The 26,722-nt window shown below is 39.5% G+C and overlaps 4 protein-coding genes across 8 annotated transcripts in view; 3 read left to right on the top strand and 1 right to left on the bottom strand.

Annotated features, from left to right (window-relative positions):
- The window catches only part of LOC141762005 (uncharacterized), a 43,879-nt gene extending 18,612 nt beyond the window's left edge, over window positions 1–25,267 (top strand). Inside the window, exons 4-5 of one of the 3 annotated variants that reach the window (XM_074625780.1) lie at window positions 1,592–1,785; window positions 25,017–25,267. Coding sequence is in view for 1 of the 3 variants with exons in the window: in XM_074625779.1 (XP_074481880.1) it covers window positions 265–1,364 (1,100 nt within the window). In the remaining 2 variants the exon portion in view is untranslated. Of the gene's footprint in view, window positions 1–264; window positions 1,786–25,016 lie in introns of all 3 variants that reach the window. The other 2 variants (XM_074625778.1, XM_074625779.1) reach the window with 2 other exon arrangements.
- LOC141762067 (F-box only protein 15-like) overlaps window positions 1–26,722 on the bottom strand; it is a 103,802-nt gene that overhangs the window by 57,959 nt on the left and 19,121 nt on the right. The window lies entirely within an intron of this gene.
- LOC141762166 (uncharacterized) lies at window positions 6,225–10,082 on the top strand. Its single transcript, XM_074626114.1, has 2 exons — window positions 6,225–6,386; window positions 7,339–10,082. Exons 1-2 carry the CDS (start codon window positions 6,272–6,274, stop codon window positions 9,135–9,137), a joined length of 1,914 nt encoding a protein of 637 aa, XP_074482215.1. The 5' UTR covers window positions 6,225–6,271; the 3' UTR covers window positions 9,138–10,082.
- Window positions 23,561–25,033, top strand: LOC141762006 (E3 ubiquitin-protein ligase TRIM21-like). The gene has a single exon (XM_074625781.1). The coding sequence runs from the start codon at window positions 23,759–23,761 to the stop codon at window positions 24,806–24,808; it is 1,050 nt and encodes a 349-aa protein (XP_074481882.1). The 5' UTR covers window positions 23,561–23,758; the 3' UTR covers window positions 24,809–25,033.

The raw sequence follows: 26,722 nt of genomic DNA, 5'->3' as shown, positions 1-26,722 counted from the left end.
ACTCTCTTTGTCTCATTAGCAAACCGCAGTCTACAGCTGTTATTTCAATGTGTTAGATACATATTTGATCAACATTTAGGTAAATAGAAGAATTGGATCGGATGCGGTATCAGCAGATAACTATTATTAAAGGACTTGGATCGGGATCAAGGCCAAAAAACTTGATCGGGACATCCGTAATCAAAACAGGAATTTACAAACAAACAATACAGAGAGCTGTTCTGTAAGACTGACCAGATGTATTTGTGTTCTGCCTTGTTTTAGACCCCAAGGGCCATGACGGTGTTCCTCTCAATAGTGATTATGGAAGAAAGATGGCCAGGCTGGGGGAGACAATGGCTAAAATTAAGCTGATGATCCAGGAGAGACAGATGAAGATCTCGGAAATCAGTCGCTCAGCAGAGTTCAGCAGTAAATCTGCAGAAAAACATATTGCAGACAGTGTGCAGGCCTTTGCGGTTTTGCAGCAGTCTGTCGAGAGAAGTCTGGCTAATCTCATCGAGGCAATAGAAGAAAAGCGGGAAGCAACATGGAAACAGGCTGCAGGATTCATCCAAGAGCTGGAGCAGGAAATCTCTGTGCTGACAAAGAGGAGCTCTGAGGTGGAGCAGCTCTCACGCACCGCAGACCACCCTGACTTCCTGCAAAGCTTCTCGTGCCTGAACACTATTCCACCCACCAAGAACTGGATAGAAGTCAGCGTCCCTCCGCCATCATATGGGGGAAGTGTCGGGACCGCTGTGAATCAGTTGGAGGATATATTCAGCAAAGAGAAGGAGAAACTGTTTGCTAAGGCCAAGCTGAAAAGGGTCCAACAGTTTGCAAAGGATGTGACTCTAGATCCTGATACAGCAAATGCCAGCCTCATCTTATCGTACGATAGGAAAAAAGTTTACTGTGGTGACACAACACAAAACCTCCCAGACAACCCAGAAAGATTTAATACTGCTATAAACGTCTTAGGAAAGCAGAGTTTCTCTTCAGGGAGGTTTTACTACGAGGTTCAGGTGAAAGGGAAGACTTCCTGGGATTTAGGTGTCGTCAAAGAGTCGATCAACAGGAAGGAGTTGATCTCTGCAACACCCAAGAATGGCTACTGGACTGTATGTTTAAGGGAAGGAGATAAGTACGAAGCTTCTGCTGTCTATTTCAGTGTAAAAAATCAGCCAAAGAAGGTGGGCGTGTTTGTGGATTATAAGAAGGGTTCAGTCTCCTTTTATGACGTAGATTCTGCAGACCTTATCCACAGCTTTACTGACTGTTCCTTCACTGAGAAACTCTACCCATTCTTCAGTCCCGGTCGTCATTATGATGGTAAAAACTCCACCCCTCTGATCATCTCGCCTGTCAATTACACCGATTAGATTTGATCAATCATCCACTCAAAACTGATTCTGCAACTCAAGAAACATCACAAATCAGAGTAATCTGCAATTGTGATGTTAGTGATTAAACAAGTGATAAAACAAATGATGTTATACAACAATGTAGGACACTGGTTCCCAACCTGGGGGTCCTGACCTCCACCAGTGGTCGCCAAAGCTTCACAGGGGGGTCACATACACATGCTCTTATGTCCACAAAAACAGAGGTTATAAACTAAGAAGTCTGTTAAATGTTTTGCATTAATAACCCTGTAACATCTGGCCACCTTCACATTATCATGTGTTATGAAAGAAATAAACTTTGACAGAGAGGCTCAGGCGCTCATCTACATAGTGTCACTCGTTATGCGCACAAGCGCGTACGCACTCCCACACATGTTATACATCCACTAAACCAGAGGTTATAAACTCAAATACACAGCAGGAAATTTGTTAAATGTTTTGTGTTAATAAACTTATAACATGGGGCCACTTTCACCGGTTACACAACTAATTAAAGGATAAACAACATCTTAAAGCAACATCAAGAACCGGTATGTAATTACAACCATATGCTCGCTCATCCAGAAACGTAGCCACAATTACAAACGTGCAAATAATAATCCCACTCACAGTGTAGCCTACTACAAAGAGATGTTATATCAAGGTGCATGAGTGGATTTATGAAGTCACCATTAGAACAGCTGGAGTCTCCGACTGAGTGCAGAATCTCCTCAACACAACTTCTTTCCATTCGTTTTGCAATTTTCGAGTAAGATCATGCCCATTGGCTGGTCGTACAATGCAGATATGGAAGTTGTTTTTAATCGGCTAAAGATGGGGGTGTTTTATAGGCTAGTACAATAAAAAATTACTTCCATTACCAAACTGTACGACTTGATTTTACTTTTAGCTGTAAAAGTATTTCAGTTTAGTTATTCAGCTGAGGTGGCACAGTGACCTTTTTTGGACGGACCTGGACCCCCAAGGTATGCCCCTAACGCCCAAACTGTAAATGTACTGAAACAAATGTATATGTGACACAAAAAGGCAATTTATTATTTTGGCTGGTAAAAAAATTGGCCGGTGGGGTTTTTTCATCCACCAGTCCCCATGACCGGTGAGTCAAAACGATAATTTCGGACACTGCAGTTTGCCTATGAAAACTATGGAATTGTTATTTTATTATATTATTTATATATTATTATTCAAGATGAAGAAGAAGACAGAAGAACTCATAACCCCTCCATTTCTACACTGCACGCTGTCAAATAAAGGCAAAAATGCCCATTCAAGAAAAGCCTGTCAAGAGCACGTTGGAGAATGTGACTGATAAAACAGAATTAAAGACTGTCTGCTGGTTGCACTTCAACACATAGTTAGACAAGCTACACAAACGTGCAATTTATGCTTGAATGGAGGTTTTTGCTGGGCAGTAAAATCTGAAGTTTTCAAATTCCACATGTGGTGGCTTCATACCAGGGTATTATTGGAGTTTAGTACGTTGTTAACCATAGCATCACAGTTAATAGATAACATTACAGTTTCATTTTCAATTTCTTGACAATCACAATCATAAATATTTTACTGCCATGATATGGGTTTTATAGTTTGATGTCAAATATTAACAAATTTAAGCAGATTACACGAACCAAGAAGAGTCAACAGACCATTGAAAAGAAGCTTTTGAAGACGAAGAAGTGATTCAGCGTCACAATTCTCAGATATTACTCAAAGCTGGAGCTGAGAGTCCAGACGTTTGGGTTTGTGTCTGAAGACAATTTAGACTAAATTTCATGGATTTTGCTAAATAACACAGCAGACACAGGTGAGTACTATGATTACACACTCATAAGGCAAGGCAAGTTTAAGTGTAATATATGTCAAGAGGTGACAAAAGTTTATAGCAGGTTAAACAAGGACGTGATGTATGACGGTTATAAGATATAAGATAAGATGAACCTTTATTAATCCCCGGAGGGAAATTCAGGTGTCAAAGCAGCAACATCGGCAAACAGAGTGAAACACAGGAGAGGTAAAGGTATACAAAAATTATAAAGACAATAATAGAGATATAAAAGATACAGAGTGAATGGGTGAACATAGTGTGTACAGTCCGTCAATAAATAAATGTAGAATGTGCAATAAATAAATGTAATATGTACATATGTGCAGTCAGCAATAAAGTGGTAAATAGGATGTATAGTGTAAAGTGAGTGTAAAGTGCGCCAGATAGTGCAGGTTAAAAGGTAGATAGTGCATGTTTAAATTTCTTAAAAGTCCTAATAGTTGTCATATGGGGGTCAGCCTTGGTTGTGAAGCCTGATGGCTACCAGCATGAAGGACTGACCCAGGCGCTTTGTGTTGTGCCGAGGAGGGATGAGTCTGTGGCTGAAGGTGCTCCTCATCTTGACTAGCTCATCATGGAGGGGGTGGGAGGGGTTATCCAGGATAGCGTCCAGCAGTTATTTGCCATTAAGGACTTTATAAATCAATAAAGAGCAATTCTATCACGTCTTACTGTTAGAAATGTCACCATAATCCAAGACAGAGAAGATGACACCTCAATTATTCGCTTACTGAACATAGCGAACAAAAATGAGTTCTGTTTCTCTACAAATATCCATTTTTTGTCTTGTTGTGTGTACAGATATTTGCATAAAGCAGCATATTTGTCCACTCCCATGTTGATAAGACTATTAAATAGTTGACAAATCTCCCTTTAAGGTACATTTTGAACAGATAAAAAATGTGTGATTAATTAATCGTGATTAACTATGGACAATCATGCGATTCATTTGCGATTAATCGTGATTAACTATGGACAATCATGCGATAAATCACGATTAATATATTATCGACTGACAGCCCTAAAAAAAAACTATTTGTAAAGAGGACTTTCTACAAGCTAAAAGCATGAAAGACTATTCAAACATACAAAGAATCCTCTCAGACACCTGTCTTTTGTGGGACTAGATTCCTAACTTTTGGACGGTTGTGTACGTTAGATGGAGAAGTTGTTGATATCATCCTGCCATGACACAGTATTACATAATCAGTCCCCACTGTATTCTGTAAAAGTTATGGAGCTGGTCTGACGCTGTGAGCATGGCATCACTTGTTTAAAATCAAAATATAACAAATGCTTGTATGGAACAGACGAAGTCAAGCTCATCAACGGGGGGAGAGCAGGAAACTCACTCACCTTTCTTTAACAGGAAGTTACGTCGAGGCCAAGACGGTAAACACCTCTCATCGACTGAGGATCATAACCTTATATGACCATTTCGAGCAGAGTTCACAGGAGCTGTTAGACATAATAAACTAGATTATGTGTTGTTCATCTTTCTAAATCTGAAGGACTGCAGAGTGCTGAATGTAGCAGGGTGAGTTTTTGATAACCCATTTTTCTGTGTTAAATTGTTTACTGTTTGAAAGGATATCTAGTTTCTGGTAGTTTTTAAGGTGTATACTTAGTCATTGTTTCTGCTCTCTACTTTGTTCTTTGGGGAGATGACTTTCAGTTTATTTCTGTCCTGGAATCAGCAGTGTAAAATAAAAAATTGAAAACCAGCAATATTATACTATTGTGTGAATTTTTAATGGTTCTCTGCAAAAAGACGTGCTATAGAAACAGAATTAAAGTTGAAATACAGAATGCATGAGATGTTGAAATGTTTACACATCAGCAGCTGGTTTCGAGGAGATTAGGGTAGGGTGTGGTTTCAGTTGGTTCCTTTCACTTATCAATGTACGCAGTAAAAAGTGACAAGAGTATGGTGAATAGCTATAGAAGCTATGCTCTATTATGTCTCAAAAGTTGTTGCAACAATTTTTAGGTTGATACCATTTGTTACACAGACTTGGTGCTAAATTTAACCATATTTTACCACTGGAGAATTGATATAAATGATCAATAATCCCTCCAAAATACCACATTAAGACACCAAGACCTTGAGGAACATAGAAAAAGCCATGCTGTGTTTTGGGATCAGAAACTTTTGACATTTGGAGATTTCTGCAAGATTTGCATTTTTCGGCGATTGGATGGCGAGCACTTCTGTTGTGTAAACTGCTCAGAAACCCCCTTATTGTCACTCTAGCTAGGAAAGCCATCCATCCTCTGCATGCTCTAGGTCTCAAGTTTGCGGTTGTAAAGTTTCATGAGGCTGTGATTATCCTAGAGGTCACCACAGGTCATTTTATACAGTGAGGTCAAGTTTCAAAAAATGGTCTCATTACAATGAAATAGCTCCTTTGGGGACTAACATCATCACACAAGAATACAGTTGGGCTCATTGGATCCACAAGAGTCTCAGCTTTACATTGATACTAGGGGTGTGACGAAATATCGTGCCACGAAATATCGCAATATAAAAACGTGACAATATGCATCGTCGAGACGAAAAACTGAATCGCGATATCAAGGCATAATAGGTACTACGTACATACGGGCTCCGGGGCTAAAACAAAGCTGCAGCCTCTTCCTGCTGCTATTCAAGGCCTATGGAAGGAGGCTGAGTACGCGTCACATCAACACACACAGATGAAGATGAAGACAAAGATGAAGTGCAGTATCTAATCAATTGTTAATTCATGCCAGGTTTTCGCAGGCCAAACTGTTCCCCTCAGCGTCCAGCATTATTGACTGACCGTTGATGAACTGCTGTAGAGGTATGTGAGGTAAAAAAATAAATAAAAGATTATTGTTTCAGCATTTCCATCAAATTCAAAATTTTCCTTATTTTTAACAGGGAGCCATAATGGCAAAACTCAAAGAGGATCTCTGGAAAATCCTGCAAGACTTAAAAGAAGACGAGTTTGTTAAGTTCAAGTGGTTCCTGAACCTGCATAGCATCCCAGTGGCTCAGTTGGAGAAGGCAAACAGGCAGGACACAGTGGATCTAATGGTACAGAAACATCAGGATGATGGAGCTAGGAAGTTAACCAATACAATTTTAGAAAAAATCAGCAGGAATGATCTGGTGCAACGTGTTCAAAGCTTCAGCTTGGGACCAAAAGGTAAGTTATAAACAATATATTAATAGAAATGTGTTGACAAGAAATGTAAAGACTAATTTATCATTTATTATGGTACGCCACCATATATGACCATAGATAAGGTGAGATGATCAACCTTCCTCACCGCTGCAGATCTGATGAAACAACAACTAAGTCAATCATCAATCTTTGGTTTAAAGTGCTCTGATACCAAGCCTTGCTCCTGTAAGGGGCTCTGGTCTTCCAATTCGGCACAAGGTTGTTCTGTCCCTTATTGGCCAATCAATAAAGGCTCTTGAATTACTGAAGGTCTGGCCATGATAAGGTGGTGATTCTTGGAGGAGGTCCATGGTCACTCTGTCAACTTTCCCATACATCTGATCCATCTTATAACCAGAAGCTGATCAGCTTACCGCTCTGCTAATCAAGTTTATAAGACACACACAGATCCGATGATACCACTTCACATTGATCATCATTCCAGTGGAACTGCAGAGTCCACAGGTAAAGATCTCTGTTAAACCCCTCCAAGATGGACGGGTACTCCATACAGCTGTTTGGCATATGCAACAGTCAGAGTCCTCCTCTCTGCAGCACAAGCTGTGCTGAGGTGAGCCTCTAATTGGGATAATCACCAACAGACTTGCAATCTATCCACGGCTTATGAGCTTTCCCCTTTTTCTTTGAGCTTGCACTACTGGTAGAGGTGAACCCAAATATACCTAGTTGGTACCTCAAGATCAATCCACCACAAGACTCGAGGTGATTTTTTTGCTTTTTTACCATTCGAGTGCCCCCTTTTCCTGAATTTGCTTTTGGGGAAACAAATGTATTGCAGTCCTATTTTTGAGGAAGGCCAACTAACTGAAATGCAGTGCTTTTGAACTCCAGTACAAGGTATAATGAGGTTAAACCTTTGTTTCTTCAATTTAAATGTTATTATTAAGTCTGTGTGTTCTCTGTCTTATTTTAGGTGGTGCTCAAAAAGAAGAGTATACATGTAAAGTAAAGACCCCCAAGCAAAAGTGGGCAAAGCAATTTGCAGTGGAGGTGACTCTGGATCCTGATACAGCCCATCGTAATCTCATCCTGTCAGATGATGGGAAACAAGTACATCATGGTGATGTGAGGAAGAAACTACCAAACAACCCTAACAGATTTTACAGTTGTGTAAACGTCTTAGGGAAGCGGAGTTTCTCTTCAGGAAGATCTTACTATGAGGTTCAGGTTAAAGGGAAGACTGCCTGGACCTTAGGAGTTGCCAAAGAGTCGATTGAAAGGAATGGAGGTGTAGAACTGGCTCCTGCGAATGGTTTCTGGACGATGGGTTTGAGGGATAAAGATGAGTACGTGGTTAGTGAAGTTGCGGCAGTGCTTCTCTATCTGAAGTCGCATCCTCAGAAGGTGGGAGTGTTTGTGGATTATGAGGAGGGTCTGGTCTCCTTTTATGATGTAGATGCTGCAGATCTTATCTACTCCTATACCGGCTGCTTCTTCACTGAGAAACTTTACCCATTCTTCAGTCCTTGTACTAATGACGGTGGTATAAACTCTGCCCCTATGATCATCTCTCCGGTCAATCACCCACATGGCTGTGGTGGTCAAAAAGAAGAACAAGACAGAAAGAAGACGGAGCTGATGAGCGTCCAGGAGTTTGCAGTGGAGGTGACTCTGGATCCTGATACTTCACATCCTGCTCTCAACCTGTCTGATAATAGAAAGCAAGTGAATTGTGGAGTTGTATATAAGGAACTCCCAGACAACCCTAAGAGGTTTAAGAAATGTGTGAACATCTTAGGAAAGCAGAGTTTCTCTTCAGGAAGATCTTACTACGAGGTTCAGGTGAAAGGGAAGACTTCCTGGACTGTAGGAGTTGCCAAAGAGTCGATTGAAAGGAAAGGAGATGTCACACTGGCTCCTGAGAATGGTTTCTGGACGATGTGGTTGAGGAATGAAGATGAGTACATGGCTAATGATGGCCCGGCAGTGCGTCTCTCACTGAATCACCAACCTCAGAAGCTGGGAGTGTTTGTGGATTATGAGGAGGGTCTGGTCTCCTTTTATGATGTAGATTCTGCAGATCTTATTTACGCATTTACCGGCTGCTCCTTCACTGAGAAAATCTACCCATTCTTCAGTCCCTGTACTAATGATGGCGGTAATAACTCTGCCCCTCTGATCATCTCCCCTGTCACTGAGCTGAAGAGCATCCAGCAGTTTGCACTGGAGGTGACTCTGGATCCTGATACAGCCCATCCAAATCTCATCTTGTCTGATGATGGAAAACAAGTACATCATGGTGACTTGAGGAAGAACCTACCGAACAACCCTAACAGATTTTACAGTTGTGTGAACGTCTTAGGAAAGCAGAGTTTCTCTTCAGGAAGATCTTACTATGAGGTTCAGGTTAAAGGGAAGACTGCCTGGGCTTTGGGAGTGGCCAAAGAGTCAATCAGGAGAAACAGAAGTATCACAGCAAACCCAGAGAATGGCTACTGGACTATAATGTTGACGAATGGAGATGAGTACAAAGCTAATGCTGATGATCCGGTCCCTCTCTCTCTGATTCACCAACCTCAGAAGGTGGGAGTGTTTGTGGATTATGAGGAGGGTCTGGTCTCCTTTTATGACGTAGATACTGCAGCTCTTCTCTACTCATTTACCAGCTGCTCCTTCACAGAGAAGCTCTACCCATTCTTTACGCCCTTTACTAATGACGGCGGTAGAAACTCTGACCCCTTGATCGTTTGTCCCGTTAATCACAATGATTAATCATACTTGCAGGTGTTTTCAGTTATTCTAGTTGATTACGCCTCGTTTCCACACAGTTTTGTTTTGTGTCCGTAAATGTATATAGTATATGGATTACGCTCCCTGGTGTTCAAATCAAGGAAATGCATCTCTTTACGAATGGATAGAAACGCCACCGCAGATATGGCAGAGTTTTGTTAATTTTGTCTGTTTTTGGCCGTCCAGTATTCCTCGTGACATACTCTCGAGCCAGGACGGTACCCGCGGTACTGTAGAAAAACAATTACCGTCTTTGTTTGCAAGAAAAACTTTAACATGTGCAACACAAGAGTGAGATGTCAATTCAGTACAAGTCAATGCTGCCCTGAGAATAATGCAAAAGTGAAAGTGAAAGCGACTCTTGGAGTGTACCATAGGTGAGAACGGCCTTTAAAATAGAATCTGTGGTAATGACTTGTATATACTTTATTTCAAATTCTTTTGAATTTTGTTATTGCTTCATTTGTTTGTTTTTATTTTTACTGTACTCCTTTACTAGTAATATTATTGTAACAACACATTCTCCACTCAACACGACCGATATGTGCTCTAAAGGTAAACCAGTGTTCTCCTAGAAAAATGTATTCGTTATTTTATCTTTTAGACTTTTATGTGGATGTAAATGTGTATTAAATGAAATTGACTGATGGATTGATTGATTTTTGATATAAGTTGTGTTGAGAAACAACGGAATTAACATTTCACAAGTCTGATATTTAATTTATGTGAGCCAATATTTCTATTACAATCTAATGCTATCAAATGTAATCAATGTAATATTATGTTTTTTTTAATTATTTTCTGAGCATTGTAAGCTAAAGATTTGTTGTACTTATGAATAACATGACATTTTGCCTGCTGTTTGTCATTGAAACTAAAATAATTCATTGAAATTAATATTTTGTTAATACTATTTTTCAAATAAAGAATTTCAGAAGCTTTTCTTTCAAAATGAAATCTGTGTTATTTTTTGTAAAAACAGTTTAAACTCCTCAGATTGACACATCAACAGCATAAGTTTCTAATATTTTTTAATTATTCTTGCAGAACGTGAGTGGTTCATGTATTACAAATATACTGAACCCCTAAAAAACTACAAAATAGGACATTTTATAATTGAAAATTAGTTTGGCGAGTTGCCAGTTTACCAGCAAACAGAAGCACCACATTTTGAAATTCTGAAATGACTGATGACACTATTATTGATTTGATGAATTTGCTTTTGAAATGAAGCTTCTAATTTTGACATCATGTAATTCTCGAGGTATAAATTGACTGATAATTTCCTCTTAGTTTAAAAGGTTTAATTGGGGTTACACTATTTTTCCAAAGTATCTCCTGAAGAAAATGGGTGCGATTGGTAAGAATGTTAGATGATTTGTTTCATTATATGAGGACTAATTCACTTTAGTGTGCGAATTACAGATGTGTTGTGAATGGAGGGTTTGAAACAATCTTCATTAAGCTTTAATGCATTGCAGTATACAGTATATGTCAAATGAGCTTCAGTACAGTTGATCAGTATGCAAATTAAGACTTTTTTGAAATTGAAATGTTAGGGGTCCAAGTTATAAATAGAATTAGTGACTCTTTAACTTTCTGCACAGTCCACTTTTAAATCTCAGACAAGGATGCAAACTTGTGCAAATGTAATGCACATAACGTTTGGTTTTGCTTTTACAGGAAATACACCTCACAATGCTCATAAGGAAACTCACACTTCTTCATATGTGGTCACATGAGAAGCCTCACGTTCAACACTGCAAGAACAGAAAGTCAGACCATTCTCTGCACAAAATTAGCATCAGTTGTGCAGTTTTAACTGTGCACTGTAGCTGACGCTTTGACTTCATGACCAATCAAAGATAAGATGTACCGAACTATAGTAATAACTAACTTGAAGATGGTAAATCTCACTTAAGCAGAAGGAAGTACATCGACAAAGATATCTCTTTTTATGAGCTGATGCTTTGAGCCTCACGTAGCATCCACCTCAATGAGGAACCAGAGCTTCACGTCAAGAAAAAATAACAGTACAAAACCAAAAGATGATGAGAAGTGACGGCTTGCGAAAAATGCAAGTAAGCTTTTCAAGGGAGAATGGGGGGGGCACACTGAACATTTAACAAGAAGAAGAGGAAGTCAAGGTTAAGAAACATCGAACTGCTCTAGACTGAAGATCACAAACGTCATCTGGGAACTCAAAGGTAAATTTTAGTATAATATACCAAGTGTTAGATTGACTGTATTGATCATCTTTCTACATCTGAAGAACTCAGTGCTGAATTCTGCTTGGTGAGTTGCATTTAAACAGATAAGAAAACACATCTTCGGTGTTTGTAAAGAGATGCAGCAGAAAATCACGCAAGACTGGTGGTCTTTAAAGTGTATGCATTTTGGTGAGGTTAAATTTAAAGGTAAAACTTTTTCGAGTCTTGTCTGTCCTTTCCAGTAACAAGAGTCATTTAAAAACATTTAAATAAAAAAGTATTGAAACAATGAAAACCTTTTGTAATTTGTCTGATCAAGTCACATAGGTGACTTTTTAAGGTCTTTTAACTCCTAGTTTTTCAGACAAAAAGCTGCAAAAACTCACTGCACACTTCCTGCTCAGCAGCAAACAGCAGAAGGACACAGTTAAACCCTTTTTCCACCAAAATTACTGACATATGCAAGTTTTTTTAAAAACAGGAAACAAGTCAGTAAATAAGCATAGTAAGCAATGTTCAATGTGTCACAAATGCAACGGAAAACAAGGTAAGCAAGCGTTGATGTGTTCAACTGTAATGCAGTTTTTGGCGAGAAACTTGATTGTTTGAAGGAGATGTTTTCACAGCAATATAAAATAGATATTAGAGAGGAATTTATGACTTGTTTAGTTCCTAACACTAGATTTAAGCAGTTATGATACATAATTAAAACTAGTAATGCCAAGATTCTTTCATCAATAAAACAACAATCTTTTATTTCATAATCATTTGAATTGTGTGTTTTTATGCAAATAACCGCGATAGATTACAAAAACAAAGTAAAAGGATAACATTTAGAATTTTTGACGCTTGTTTTGGTGCTGCACCCGAGTGCGATTGCTGTCACACCTGGGTCAAACCTGCCCAAACGAACCGCACCGTGAGGGTAAAAAACACTCCAGGGTTCAACTCAACCGAACTTAAACCAGGCAGCTGTGAATACGCCCTAAAGCTAAACATTTCTGAGAAACTGAAACTGAAACTAGGAAACACACTCTCTCACTCACAGCTCAGACAGTACGTAAGTAAGGTCTGATGTCATACTGACGTTTCTTTTGGTTGGGAAGGTTCGAGGATTTGACTGCAGTCAGACACGAACGGCTGAGAAGCAGCAACATCTGTCAGAAGAAGAAAGAAAGTCGCTGTGGACGAGTTTAACAGGTAAGATAACTTTCAGGAAACACGTGTGAGTAATGAATTATTAGCGTAGCAGTATAAAACAATTGGATGACTTTTGAATATTCATTAATAAACAAGTATGTGCAGAACAGACCTGATCTGAGATTTCATCACAACTATTTGTCGTGTCAGAACTGGCCTCACTGTGCTTTTAAAGCAGAGATCTTTTTTTCTTTTATTTGACAAAACTTTATCCTGTGTTTATTCAGTCTGGTTACAAAACAGAACAAACATTGGTGAGTCAAAACAACTAAGGCAGTTGTTAAATCTAGAGACGTATTTTGATGTTGTGGTTTTATTTGTCTAACAAATGTCAGGGCTGGAGATGATAACTTTCTCCCACACACATACATTTAGTGATTATTTAATGATTATAAATGTGGGCTGTGAACTTCATCTCAGTCAAATATCTAATCCAATGAAATTTGATGATCTACAACTATTAAAATATTTAATTGTGATTAATCGCAAATTAATCACGTTATTTATCAGTTCAAAATGTACCTTAAAGGGAGATTTGTCAGGTATTTTATACTATTATCAACTTAGGAGTGGACAAATATGCTGCTTTATGCAAATGTATGTATATATTTATTATTGTAAATCAATTAACAACACAAAACAATGACAGATATTGTCCAGAAACCCTCACAGGTACTGCATTTAGCATAAAGAATATGCTCAAATCATAACATGGCAAACAGCAGCCCAACAGGCAACAACAGCTGTCAGTGTGTCAGTGTGCTGACTTGACTTGCCCCAAACTGCATGTGATTATCATAAAGTGAGCATGTCTGTAAAGGGGAGACTCGTGGGTACCCATAGAACCCATTTTCATTCACATATCTGGAGGTCAGAGGTCAAGGGACCCCTTTGAAAATGGCCATGCAAGTTTTTCTCACCAAAATTTAGTTTAAGTTTGGAGCGTTATTTAACCTCCTTCATGGCAAGCTAGTATGACATGGTTGGTACCGATGGATTCTTTATGAAAACTATGAAAAAGTTCCTCCAGTCCGAAAACGCAGTTTGTAGAACTATTTGGTCAAAGAGGAGCTTTTGATCATCCAATTAGAAAAACTGAAATTATTAGTGTTGTTTGTTTTACTAGGGAACCACAATGACAGCACGTGATCTTTGGAACACTCTGGAGGACCTGACAAATGATCAGTTCAAGCAGTTCCAGTGGTTCCTGAAGCAGGATGGCATCCCTATAGGGTTCTCCGCCATCGCAGTGGCCCGGCTGGAGGGGGGAGACAGACAAGACACGGTGGATCTGATGGTGCAAAAATATGACTGCCCTGGAGCTCTGGAGATAACTGTCGTATCTTTTCTGCGACAGTGCTGTTGAAGTGATGATGAAGGATGCTCCGAGGACACTGTTCTTGCTGGTAAATAGAGTTTATTACAAACAAGCCACACATGTCATACGAACGTCTATAGCAGTCCGGAGGCCTCAGGTCGAATATGAAAGTCCTGCAGCTTGGGGGCCCGCGCCCACCTTATATCGGGTTCAGGCCCTCCAATCACCGAGCTAAGATATGAACTCATGTCTTAGGTATCTCCTACATGTTTATCTTTCAGCCCCTGGCCTTTGCCCTACTTCTTTCACATATGTTTACCATTAGGGGCCTCTCAGTCCGGCATCAGACCTGAAAATATACCACATATTCCCCCCTTCGAGACTTAACAAAGTCTCGAAAAAATAAGAGAAGAAACATACAGGTGTATTAACATGACAAATTTAACAACCTGTCCTTATTACCATTGAAACAACTTTATGGAGTATAAAAGTGAGAGTGAAAAACCTGTCAGGCAGCTAATCTTTCTTGAACAATGTATTAAACAATGTATACAGGAAAATTCTCTCACGGTCCCTCTGCCAAGGCGACCATACATAATACTCCATAATACTGAAATACAGAATTTTAGCAATTTGTATATGGAACTGATTTAAGCAATGCATATGGAACTCTCAGCAAATTAAAACAAAACAAATGTCCAAAGTCAGGCTGGTCGACCCATCGCACCCTTCTATGAACCTTTTCCTGCCTACCCCACTGTCCCTAAACATCGAGAAAAAGAAAAAGAAAACATCTGAGGTCCCATTGTATTTAGAAACCATCATTTCTCAAGCATGTAATACACAAAAAAGAAAATTCCTTTTCAATAACACTAAGGTAACATCTCAGAGAAGACATAAGACTGTATAACGCTGTAGTTTCTCAGCCGCCTTGACGCCGGTGTAGTATCGATGACGTCTTGACTCTGGATGTTGTATCGACAGTCCACGTTCAGAGTTCTTCAGGCCATTCGTATTTTCATGTTTGAAATGTCTGAATCCATTCAGCCCCTCGGAGTCCCTGACAATCCACCACCCTCACAGTGTTCTTCCCCAATATGTTCTAGAATGAAAGAAAAGAAAACCAGTATCTTTTGCATACAGAACAGATACAAATTAAAACATCAAACACAGAATAAGATAAGTAAAAATGTAAATATTGTCCATTAATCATATTGTTCATTTGTTGCCATATCCCCCCTTCGAGACTAAACAAAGTCTCGAAAGAGCAACACAACATCAACACTACAAACTACACAAGCCAAAAACAGAGGTAAACAATATGATTATAATCATATGAGATATTTAAAATGGATATTCCTCCACCAATTCGATCTTTATGGCGTCATCCTCATCCACGTCCGTGTCAGCTTCGTGTAATAATGGCATCAGCGTTTGATCGCCGGGCAGCACAACTCCAACCCATTTAATTATCATGGCCTTTGCAAAGGTCAACAACAGCGTGCAAAAACAAAACATCACGCACAACGACATAACGAGCGCTACCAAAACCTGAACTAACACTGCTCCCAGTGGCCCCAATTTATCCTGCAACCAAGCGTTTGCAGACCATCCCGCGTCTTCTGATGGGCCAAACGCATCTCTTATGTGCTTCAATGCCTCTATGACACTAGTCATATTGTCAGAACTATCAGGAATCAACGTATAGCAAGCATCTCCTGATAAATTTAAAGCAACACATAAGCCCCCTTGTTTGGCCAAAATATAATCAAGAGCCATGTCATGTTTCAGCAACGTCAGTCTGTGACTTCTCTGGGTGTTTGACAACAATTCGAAACCTCTTATAGTTTCGTTTGCAAAGCCCTGTAAGGTGTATGTAATGTTGTCGATGTGATCTGCCAAGAACGCTACCCCATACCACGGAAATAAACCTATTCCCCACTTTTCTCCTAAACTTATTCTCCAATGGTAAGACTCCAGATTATGAAATTGCGCTAATTCTCTTTTATTCCGACTTCCAGAAGCAACATTAGATTGAGCCTCATCAGATGCTTCTCCCTTCTGGACAGAAAAAACTTCATATGGGAGTTTCAGTGTTGCCATATAGCAACATCCTGTCCACCCGTATGGTAGAAATAGATAAGCATTTTCACCACAAATCCACCAAATATCCCTGAAATTGCCTATAGTCACATTACCAGGCAACACTTGATGTTCTACCATCAAAGTTCTACTCGGACGCTTTGACACTTGAAAAATCACTTCATACAACTTATTCACATCCTCATCCTCACGCTTTCCTAAATCCATCATATAGCCATCACACTCTGATAACCCCATAAACGTTCCCGGCCCTTCATGAGTTGTATTTGAACAAAAACAGCTGGTAGCGCCCACTGCTGTCACCTCCATTATATCAGGGACCGCTGTTCTGATATCTTCATGCTGATCACGTACATTTACATATGGTAAACCTGCCAACCAAGAACAAGTCAATCTAGGCTTAAAAAGGTTCATTGCTAACGCCATCACTTTATCCACTGATGATTGCTGTTGATACAAGAGCCATGATAATGCATAATTTTGACACATAGTGGTTAGTGGTTCTGGTATAGTCTCTAAAATCGAAGGCCATGAGCTTGGCGATCGGATTTTCACCAGACACGGACCATCCGTTTTCACAACCGATCTTACGGAGTGGGTTACTTGCTGAAACCATAAGTTCCTACCTGCCCACGGGTCTGCGATTTGTAACACTGAAGGATCAAACCCAAATGCCTTCCATTTAGTGTCTCTCTTCTGCAATACATGGTTCTGTTCAAACATCTCCTGTGATATCTGATCTGAGTCAACAAACTCCTTTCCCACATCTACAATATTCCTCTGAACAGTCTCAAATGAATTTCCAACCTTCACTTCCTCAATCTCCTTCCTACTACTCACACTAATCCCCATCTCTAACATAGACTTCCGGCTCTCATTCACCATCTCTTTCACTTTCAAGGATACTTTGTCAAGTGTCTGTGTCACATTCTCCAATTTCTTAGGCGTCAATATTGTCGCCAAGGTAGTACTCTGATCGAAAGCATTATCATTATTTATTGATTTCAAATTTAAAGTAGCAGCCTCTGAGCTGGACGTAGATGACTCTACATCCTTCTCTTCTATCCTCTGTTCTCTAACTTCAACAATGTCATTACTTCTGTTCACGCTAGGCTCTATTTTTGACACTTGCTTCTCGACTAAATTAACCACATCCTTAAAGGTCCAAGATGTCATATTAGATGTCTGCGTGGTATTTACAAATGTCGTAGATGCCACGGATGTCGTCACTGTTGTAACATTCATCCCCTTTGAAGTCATAACTAGAGTAGTAGCCTGAGTAGGTGTATGAACATTCTTAGTTGTTTTTGGAATTAATGTAACAAGCTTTATCTGTGTACTAATCACCTTTGGTTACTGTAGTAAATTGTACGCTGTTTAATTCCTAGTTTTTTTTTTTTTTTGCAAAATCAATTTCACCGTCTTATCCACAAACTCTTTCCCATTGTCTGAGGATATTCGATCTGGAAGTCCCCACCTGCTTATGACCTCTCTGCATAAGAACTTGGCAACCGATTGAGCATCCTTTCGTTTTGTTGGACAGGCCTCAGGCCATCGTGAAAATCTGTCCACCACGACTAGCATGTACCTTTTCCCTTCAATCGGTTTTATCATGTCAACATAGTCTATAACTAGTTCCACCTGCCTATGACATAATCAATCTGTTCAAGCAAACATGGTGCCCAAAAACCATACTCTTTGGTAATCTTTCTCTTAACTTCCCCCCTTGCAACGTGAGCTAAGCCATGCGCCTCCTGAATCATCAGACTAGTTGATTTAGTGGAGCCTGATTCTGCATAACCAGAGCCTGCTTCTTCTCCATCCTCTTATTATCCATCAGTTGCATGTGATTAAGTTTCCTGAGGGTTTCTTGGTCCAGGTCTTTTTGATCATGTTCTTTTTTCCTATACAGCTCAACTTGGTGGGCTATATGATCCGTATAACCACTCTTTGCCATGCTTCCAAGACCAACCACCTCTGCCAATTTGTTTCTCACTGGCAGGGGCAACCCCTTCTGTATTCTGGTTCGCAAAATCGACTGCTCCATTTGATTCAAATCCGGGTCATTTCCTGTGATATTTCTCCACACTTGATGAACTCTCGACACATAGGCCCTCGGGTTTTCCTCTTGTCCCAGTGGATCAATAAAAATATTGTCAGGATGTACGTTTGTCGGAAATGTGTCTTTCAGCGCCCTGCACACTTGGCCTCTACTTGCAGCAAACAGCTCTGAATCATTCACAGCAGTTCCCACATATCGATTAAGTCCAGCTTTCTGTAGAATCTCTTCCATAGCGTGAATTCCAACGAGGCAGGCCAAGAGTCTCTTTATATCTCCCATGGCCAGTTGCTCTCCCACTGTGATTTCTTCCAACTTCGAAATCCAAGGATGTGCTCCATCTTCAAGAGTAGGTAACTTTTCACGTATGTTTGACATATCTGTATTCTGCCAAGGCTTGTACTCCAAATTCCGTCCTCGGATAATGACTGGACAGATTTTTCCAGTCTCCTTCTTGTTTCTTGAGCGCAATGCATATCTCATAACTGGTTTTGGGGAGCTCTTCTTCTGTAACTCTTTTTTCTGTCTATACAGTTCCTCCAATTGTTCTTCCAACGTTCCTTGGCGATCAGGGCTGGGACTTCTATCCAAGCATGAAAAGCATTCCTCTATGCTTCTTTCGATTTCTCTCATAGTTTTCCGTGCATCCTCTTCATGGCCCTCTTCCTGGCCCTCTTCATCCTCACTGTCATCAGAGTTATCATTTCCTCTTATTTCCGCTCTTGCCAACATCCGCCTGACTTCAGGGTCATATCCTCCTCTGCACCCTTCCTGATCGCTTTGGTCACTCTCGATTCCATGGTCCCGCTTTTGCCTCCTAGACCCAAACTTTGTTTTACTCTTACTTTTGGATCTTGGATACATCGTTATAGTTGTCTCCGCTCGTCCTGTTTCTATTATTCTGTCCTCCTTGTTTCTGATACGGTAGTCACCTTCCTGACTGATCACCGGGATCTGAGGATAGATTTTCTTAGCCTTCGTCTTTGCCTCATAGGGTGGTGGTCCCTTCACTGGGTTCATGTGTGAGAACGATGAATTGGTGTCTTTCCTTAGTTTTTCTGTTTGTTCTGTGTTTTGTTTTATTTCTTCTGCAACTTTATCCCTCTTATCGTTTGCAGCTTTGATCAGTTTCTGTCCCTCATCTCCAAATAACTGGAGAATGCCAAGCTCCACTTGCCTCTTCTCTTTGCGTTTTATCCCCTTTTTTCCCTTCTTTTGCTCAGCTTTGTATGTCGATACAAGTACTAGCATTATTCTAATTACATCTGGGTTAAGCGTCCCCTCCATTGGCCATGGTTGGTCAATTTCAGGCCAGCGTTTGTGCCATTTTTCCGATATTTTTGCAATGTTTGCGATGCCCCTAATTAAAGGATTATTCTTCTGTACTATCTCAACAGGAGTGATTACTTTCGGATTTTTAGTGTTCTTCTTCCCCATTATAACGGCTTCCTTATGTTCCGTTATTGTACTTTAAGAAGTAATTGCTGAAATTAAAACTACTCAAGGCTTATTTAGATTACTTCCCCCCTTTTTTTTTTTTTTTTAAAATCCAATTACCCAATTAATCAATTAACCAATTAACCAATTAACCAATTAACCAATTAACCAATTATCCAATCAATCAAATCAACCAATTAACCAATTAATCAACTAACCAATCAGTCAATCCACAATTTATCCAATTATCCAACTACTCAATTAATCAATTATTAACCAGTCATTTAATCAATCAATCAATAAACAACCAGTTATCTAATCAATCAATATTCAGCTCAAATCTTCAAACAGTCACCACCTTGAATGTCCACCACATCACAGATCAGACAAACCACGCACCATAACATACATGAACTTCTGTAATTGTCAGCAGAGGTTAGACTCAACAATCATATGCCATTAATTAATCAAATGCATTAACTGATCAATCCGTTGCCAAGTTTTTTATTAATTCATTTATTTATTTCTCCTAACTGAGCAGGTCAGTTTCCTCTTAGGCTTAATAAATGAAAGCAGGTCTATATGTGTACCATCAATATTGCTTATGACTGAGAACACATACACATATGGAAATGCAGGTTTTGTTTTTGTTAAAGAGTTTGTGTATAAATTGTACCGGCCTTTTTAGTAGATTGACCTGGAAAGCCTTCCAAGTTGACGTCAGCAATCCACCCTCCGTGATGTGCCGGCCCTCTGCCTTGCCTCCCGTCTCAATTTTCACTCACCATAAATGACATAACAGACAAGGAACAGGCAATGATTTAGTCTCTTGTGAACCCATAGGTCCCTTTAACAGCATCATACATTATATTCCTAACTTAAACCCCTTATCTAAACATTAAAGAACCCCACTGGACCAAACAGTTCAAATGGCAAAGGAATTTTCTGTATCTCCCAAGAAAGGGTCATCGAAAGGAATTTTGGGAAGAGAGAGAGAGAGAGAGAGAGAGAGAGAGGGGGTTTCAATCACTACCCTTCTTAGAGAAGTTCATTTTGTGCTTTAACAGCTTTAATTATTACATAACGTCCCTTTTAGGAAGAGCTCATGTTTTAGTCTTTTATAAGAAGCTCATGGTTTTACACACTACATTATTCAATTCAACAGTTTTCTTAGAAAAAGGCAAGAAGCTCATTGGTTTACACCAATTCATTTAGTCTTTTAACCATTTTATGGCCCACATTTGGACTCCATCAGCCGCCAAATGTCACACACATTTACGCACCCACATTTTTCCCTTCTGCTCCCCTCAAAGTAAACACACCCCCACCTTTTCTTCACTCCAAAATTCCAACGCACACACATTTTTCCCTTTTACGCACACACATTTTTCTCAACTGCACCCTTCCATCCCAAAGTAAACACGCACCCACATTTTCTTCACTTGAACTTTTAGATATATTCCTATGCATGCTTTCTGCCGCTATTTCCTTACTTTTTCTCGTAAAATTTCTGCTACCCATGAGATGTAAAATTTTCGACGAGAAGCTACTTCTTGAACACCGTTCGTCAACAGCGTCAGAGTGGTAACTGTCAATCGAATTGTGATTCTACACTCTCCAGTTATTAACTGACCATCAGATGTTGTTTCAGGTTTTAATTTGGCCCATACTACAATGCTCCTCACCTGAGGGCCCTATCCTATCCGATTTGCGGCTTGTCATATGATCATTTCCTTTATTTCCTTTATTTCCTTTAACACTCTTTACATTTATTTATTCAAATTACCTGGATCCAGGTTTCCCAATTTTGTCTTTCTAAGTTAATTCCGGACTATGTCAGAGCCATCGTTACGCAGTGGCTAATATGCATGCGTCTTACCGTTAAGAAGTTTAGGGCCCCTCTTCATTAATCCTGCACGATACTTTTTAACCACCTTATCGTTACCATAAAGCTATTCTAAACTATTCCTTGTATTTCTCATACTTCTTTTCTTCCCTTTATATCTTTTCCCCCTTTTTTCATTAAATTTATCACGGAGCCTCACTTTAAACATCAAATCAACAGTACATGTCCGTAACAGAAGGTTCTTAATTTACGGTGTGTCCACACAACTCCACATAACAGCCCCAATTAATGACCAGCATTCAATGAGTGAGCTCACCGTCTGTGAAGTTGTGCTGATGGTCACCTCCGATCCTGTCTCGTGACGCCAATTTATGTCGTATCTTTTCTGCGACAGTGCTGTTGAAGTGATGATGAAGGATGCTCCGAGGACACTGTTCTTGCTGGTAAATAGAGTTTATTACAAACAAGCCACACATGTCATACGAACGTCTATAGCAGTCCGGAGGCCTCAGGTCGAATATGAAAGTCCTGCAGCTTGGGGGCCCGCGCCCACCTTATATCGGGTTCAGGCCCTCCAATCACCGAGCTAAGATATGAACTCATGTCTTAGGTATCTCCTACATGTTTATCTTTCAGCCCCTGGCCTTTGCCCTACTTCTTTCACATATGTTTACCATTAGGGGCCTCTCAGTCCGGCATCAGACCTGAAAATATACCACATAACCATTAAGATTTTAGGGGAGATCAGCAGGAATGATCTGAAGCAGTGTTTGTTAGAGACCAGCTCAAGACAGAAAGGTAAGTTGAGGGAAGGTAAAAATATAAATATCTAAAAAAACAAAGAAGTTTCACATGCATCTCATAAATTATTATGTTCATTACTGGATTGTATTCAAACAGCAGTTAAAAAAAAAAAAATCAGAGACGTCTTGAGCCGATCCTTAGCATTGGCATATTTTATTGGATCATATTGGATAAAATAAAGCTGATACACCAAAAATGTGTATGAATGAAACAATAATACGCAAGGCATTTAGCGTGCAATAAGAACGTCTTTCTTGCTTTTGGCGTGTCATTTATACGTTATGTATGGAGGACGGAAACTGCCAAAATAAAAAATAAATGAATAAATACAAATTTAATTTTATATATAGCAAAAATAATATGAATATAAAATGTAGCCAATTGATAAAATGTGACCCTCATACAAGGCAGAAATGCATAAAGAAATGTAAAAAGAAAAGAATACAGAAATAATATTTGGGGAATAAATAAGGTGTGAAATGCAAATGGAAAATTGTGCATAAATACATAAATAAATACATACATTTAAAAATAAGTATAAAACAAATAAAATAAATAAATATAAAAATTAAAAATTAAATGCAAAAATAAATAAATGCATTTAAAAAAATAGATACATAAATAAGTAAAATGGAAAATTAAACATAAGAGTAATTATATAAGGGAATTAATACAAAGATAAATATATATAGATATATATAGATTTTATAAATAAAACAGAAATATGAATTTGTCACATTTTATCAATTCATTAATGTACATTAAATGACAGTTATTCATTTATCAAGTAATTTATTTATTGATTAATTTTTTTCGCAGGTCCATCCTCCATATGCATGTAGTCTGTAGTGACTGCAATATAAACGCATTTGTGTGAATATGTTACGCTCAGAGTTAGTGATGTAGAATAAAAAGCGAGAAAGACTGCTGATAGTGGGCGGATGGAGAGGAGGAAGGGTCCAACAAACACGACTTTTAACCAGGAGACCGCTGTTTTATTTTGTCACATTTGTGATATGTTTTCTGTACTTCCTGTATGTTACAATTTTCCATATGTATTTTACTTAGTTTACGTCCTTATTTTAAGCCCAGCCACTAACTAAGTGGTTTTGTTGCCTCAAGCTTACTTTGGACGTTACCGTAGGTTTGTTGCGTGGCGTAAAAATGACCGCGGAAAAGCCTAAAATGTGTCCTCATGACACACGGGAGTGTCCCTGTAATGTTGTGCTAATTATACGCCTCAGACACTGACTTTGGCAAAACACACAAATGCGCTAAGCTTCAATGCTAACGAAGCTGTTATTTCTACTCTCTTTGTCTCATTAGCAAACCGCAGTCTACAGCTGTTATTTCAATGTGTTAGATACATATTTAATCAACATTTAGGTAAATAGAAGAATTGGATCGGATGCGGTATCAGCAGATGCCTATTATTAAAGGACTTGGATCGGGATCAAGGCCAAAAAACTTGATCGGGACATCCCTAATCAAAACAGGAATTTACAAAAGTAACAAACAATACAGAGAGCTGTTCTGTAAGACTGACCAGATGTATTTGTGTTCTGCCTTGTTTTAGACGCCAAGTGCCATGACGGTGTTCCTCTCAATAGTGATTATGGAAGAAAGATGGCCAGGCTGGGGGAGACAATGGCTGAAATTAAGCTGATGATCCAGAAGAGACGGATGAAGATCTTGGAAATCAGTCGCTCAGCAGAGTTCAGCAGTAAATCTGCAGAAAGACATATCGCAGACAGTGTGCAGGCCTTTGCGGTTTTGCAGCAGTCTGTCGAGAGAAGTCTGGCTAATCTCATCGAGGCAATAGAAGGAAAGCGGGAAGCAACACGGAAACAGGCTGCAGGATTCATCCAAAAGCTGGAGCAGGAAATCTCTGTGCTGACAAAGAGGAGCTCTGAGGTGGAGCAGCTCTCACGCACCGCAGACCACCCTGACTTCCTGCAAAGCTTCTCGTGCCTGAACACTATTCCACCCACCAAGAACTGGATAGAAGTCAGCGTCCCTCCGCCATCATATGGGGGAAGTGTCGGGACCGCTATGAATCAGTTGGAGGATATATTCAGCAAAGAGAAGGAGAAACTGTTTGCTAAGGCCAAGCTGAAAAGGGTCCAACAGTTTGCAAAAGATGTGACTCTAGATCCTGATACAGCAAATGCCAGCCTCATCTTATCGTACGATAGGAAACAAGTTTACTGTGGTGACACAACACAAAAACTCCCAGACAACCCAGAAAGATATAATCCTGCTATAAACGTCTTAGGAAAGCAGAGTTTCTCTTCAGGGAGGTTTTACTACGAGGTTCAGGTGAAAGGGAAGACTTCCTGGGATTTAGGTGTCGTCAAAGAGTCGATCAACAAGAAGGAGTTGATCTCTGCAATACCCGAGAATGGCTACTGGACTATATGTTTAAGGGAAGGAGATAAGTACGAAACTTCTGCTGTCTATCTCAGTGTAAAAAATCAGCCAAAGAAGGTGGGCGTGTTTGTGGATTATAAGAAGGGTTCAGTCTCCTTTTTTGACGTAGATTCTGCAGACCTTATCCACAGCTTTACTGACTGTTCCTTCACTGAGAAACTCTACCCATTCTTCAGTCCCGGTCGTCATTATGATGGTAAAAACTCCACCCCTCTGATCATCTCGCCTGTCAATTACACCGATTAGATTTGATCAATCATCCATTCAAAACTGATTCTGCAACAAGTAATCTGCAATTGTGATGTTAGTGATTAAACAAGTGATAAAACAAATGATGTTATACAACAATGTAGGACACTGGTTCCTAACCTGGGGGTCCTGACCTCCACCAGGAGTCGCCAAAGCTTCGCGGGGGGGGTCACATACACATGCTCTTATGTCCACAAAAACAGAGGTTATAAACTAAGAAGTCCGTTAAATGTTTTGCATTAATAACCCTGTAACATCTGCCCACCTTCATATTATCATGTGTTATGAAAGAAATAAACTTTGATAGAGGCTCAGGCGCTCATCTACATAGTGTCACTCGTTATGCGCACGAGGGCGCACGCACTCCCACACATGTTATACATCCACTAAACCAGAGGTTATAAACTCAAATACACAGCAGGAAATTTGTTAAATGTTTTGTGTTAATAAACTTATAACATGGGGCCACTTTCACCGGTTACACAACTAATTAAAGGATAAACAACATCTTAAAGTCACATCAAGTATGTAATTACAACCATATGCTCGCTCATCCAGAAGCGTAGCCACAATTACAAACGTGCAAATAATAATCCCACTCACAGTGTAGCCTACTACAAAGAGACGTTATATCAAGGTGCATGAGTGGATTTATGAAGTCACCACTAAAACAGCTGGAGTCTCCGACTGGGAGTGCAGAATCTCCTCAACACAACTTCTTTCCATTCGTTTTGCAATTTTCGAGTGAGATCATGCCCATTGGCTGGTCGTACAATGCAGATATGGAAGTTGTTTTTAATCGGCTAAGGAGGCGGGTGTTTTATAGGCTAGTACAATAAGAAATTACTTCCATTACCAAACTGTACGACTTGATTTTACTTTTAACTGTAAAAGTATTTCAGTTTAGTTATTTTTGTCAGGAGAGAATTCAGCTGAGGGGGCACAGTGACCTTTTTTGGACGGACCTGGATCCCCGAGGTACGTCCCTAATGCCAACACTGGAAATGTACTGAAACAAATGTATATGTGACACAAAAAGGCAATTTATTATTTTGGCTGGTAAAAAAATTGGACGGTGGATTTTTTTACCCACCAGTCCCCATGACCGGTGAGTCAAAACGATAATTTCGGACACTGCAGTTTGCCTATGAAAACTATGGAATTGTTATTTTATTATATTATTTATATATTATTATTTAAGATGAAGAAGAAGACAGAAGAACTCATAACCCCTCCATTTCTACACTGCACGCTGTCAAATAAAGGCAAAAATGCCCATTCAAGAAAAGCCTGTCAAGAGCATGTTGGAGAATGTGACTGATAAAATAGAATTAAAGACTGTCTGCTGGTTGCACTTCAACACATAGTTAGACAAGCTACACAAACGTGCAATTTATGCTTGAATGGAGGTTTTTGCTGGGCAGTAAAATCTGAAGTTTTCAAATTCCACATGTGGTGGCTTCATACCAGGGTATTATTGGAGTTTAGTACGTTGTTAACCATAGCATCACAGTTAATAGATAACATTACAGTTTCATTTTCAATTTCTTGACAATCACAATCATAAATATTTTACTGCCATGATATGGGTTTTATAGTTTGATGTCAAATATTAACAAATTTAAGCAGATTACACGAACCAAGAAGAGTCAACAGACCATTGAAAAGAAGCTTTTGAAGACGAAGAAGTGATTCAGCGTCACAATTCTCAGATATTACTCAAAGCTGGAACTGAGAGTCCAGACGTTTGGGTTTGTGTCTGAAGACAATTTAGACTAAATTTCATGGATTTTGCTAAATAACACAGCAGACACAGGTGAGTACTATGATTACACACTCATAAGGCAAGGCAAGTTTAAGTGTAATATATGTCAAGAGGTGACAAAAGTTTATAGCAGGTTAACAAGGACG

This window comes from Sebastes fasciatus, chromosome 23, assembly GCF_043250625.1.
Source record: "Sebastes fasciatus isolate fSebFas1 chromosome 23, fSebFas1.pri, whole genome shotgun sequence".
Lineage (NCBI taxonomy): Eukaryota > Metazoa > Chordata > Actinopteri > Perciformes > Sebastidae > Sebastes > Sebastes fasciatus.
The sequence above is the reverse complement of the archived record's forward strand: the minus strand, read 5'-3'. Positions and strand labels throughout refer to the sequence as shown.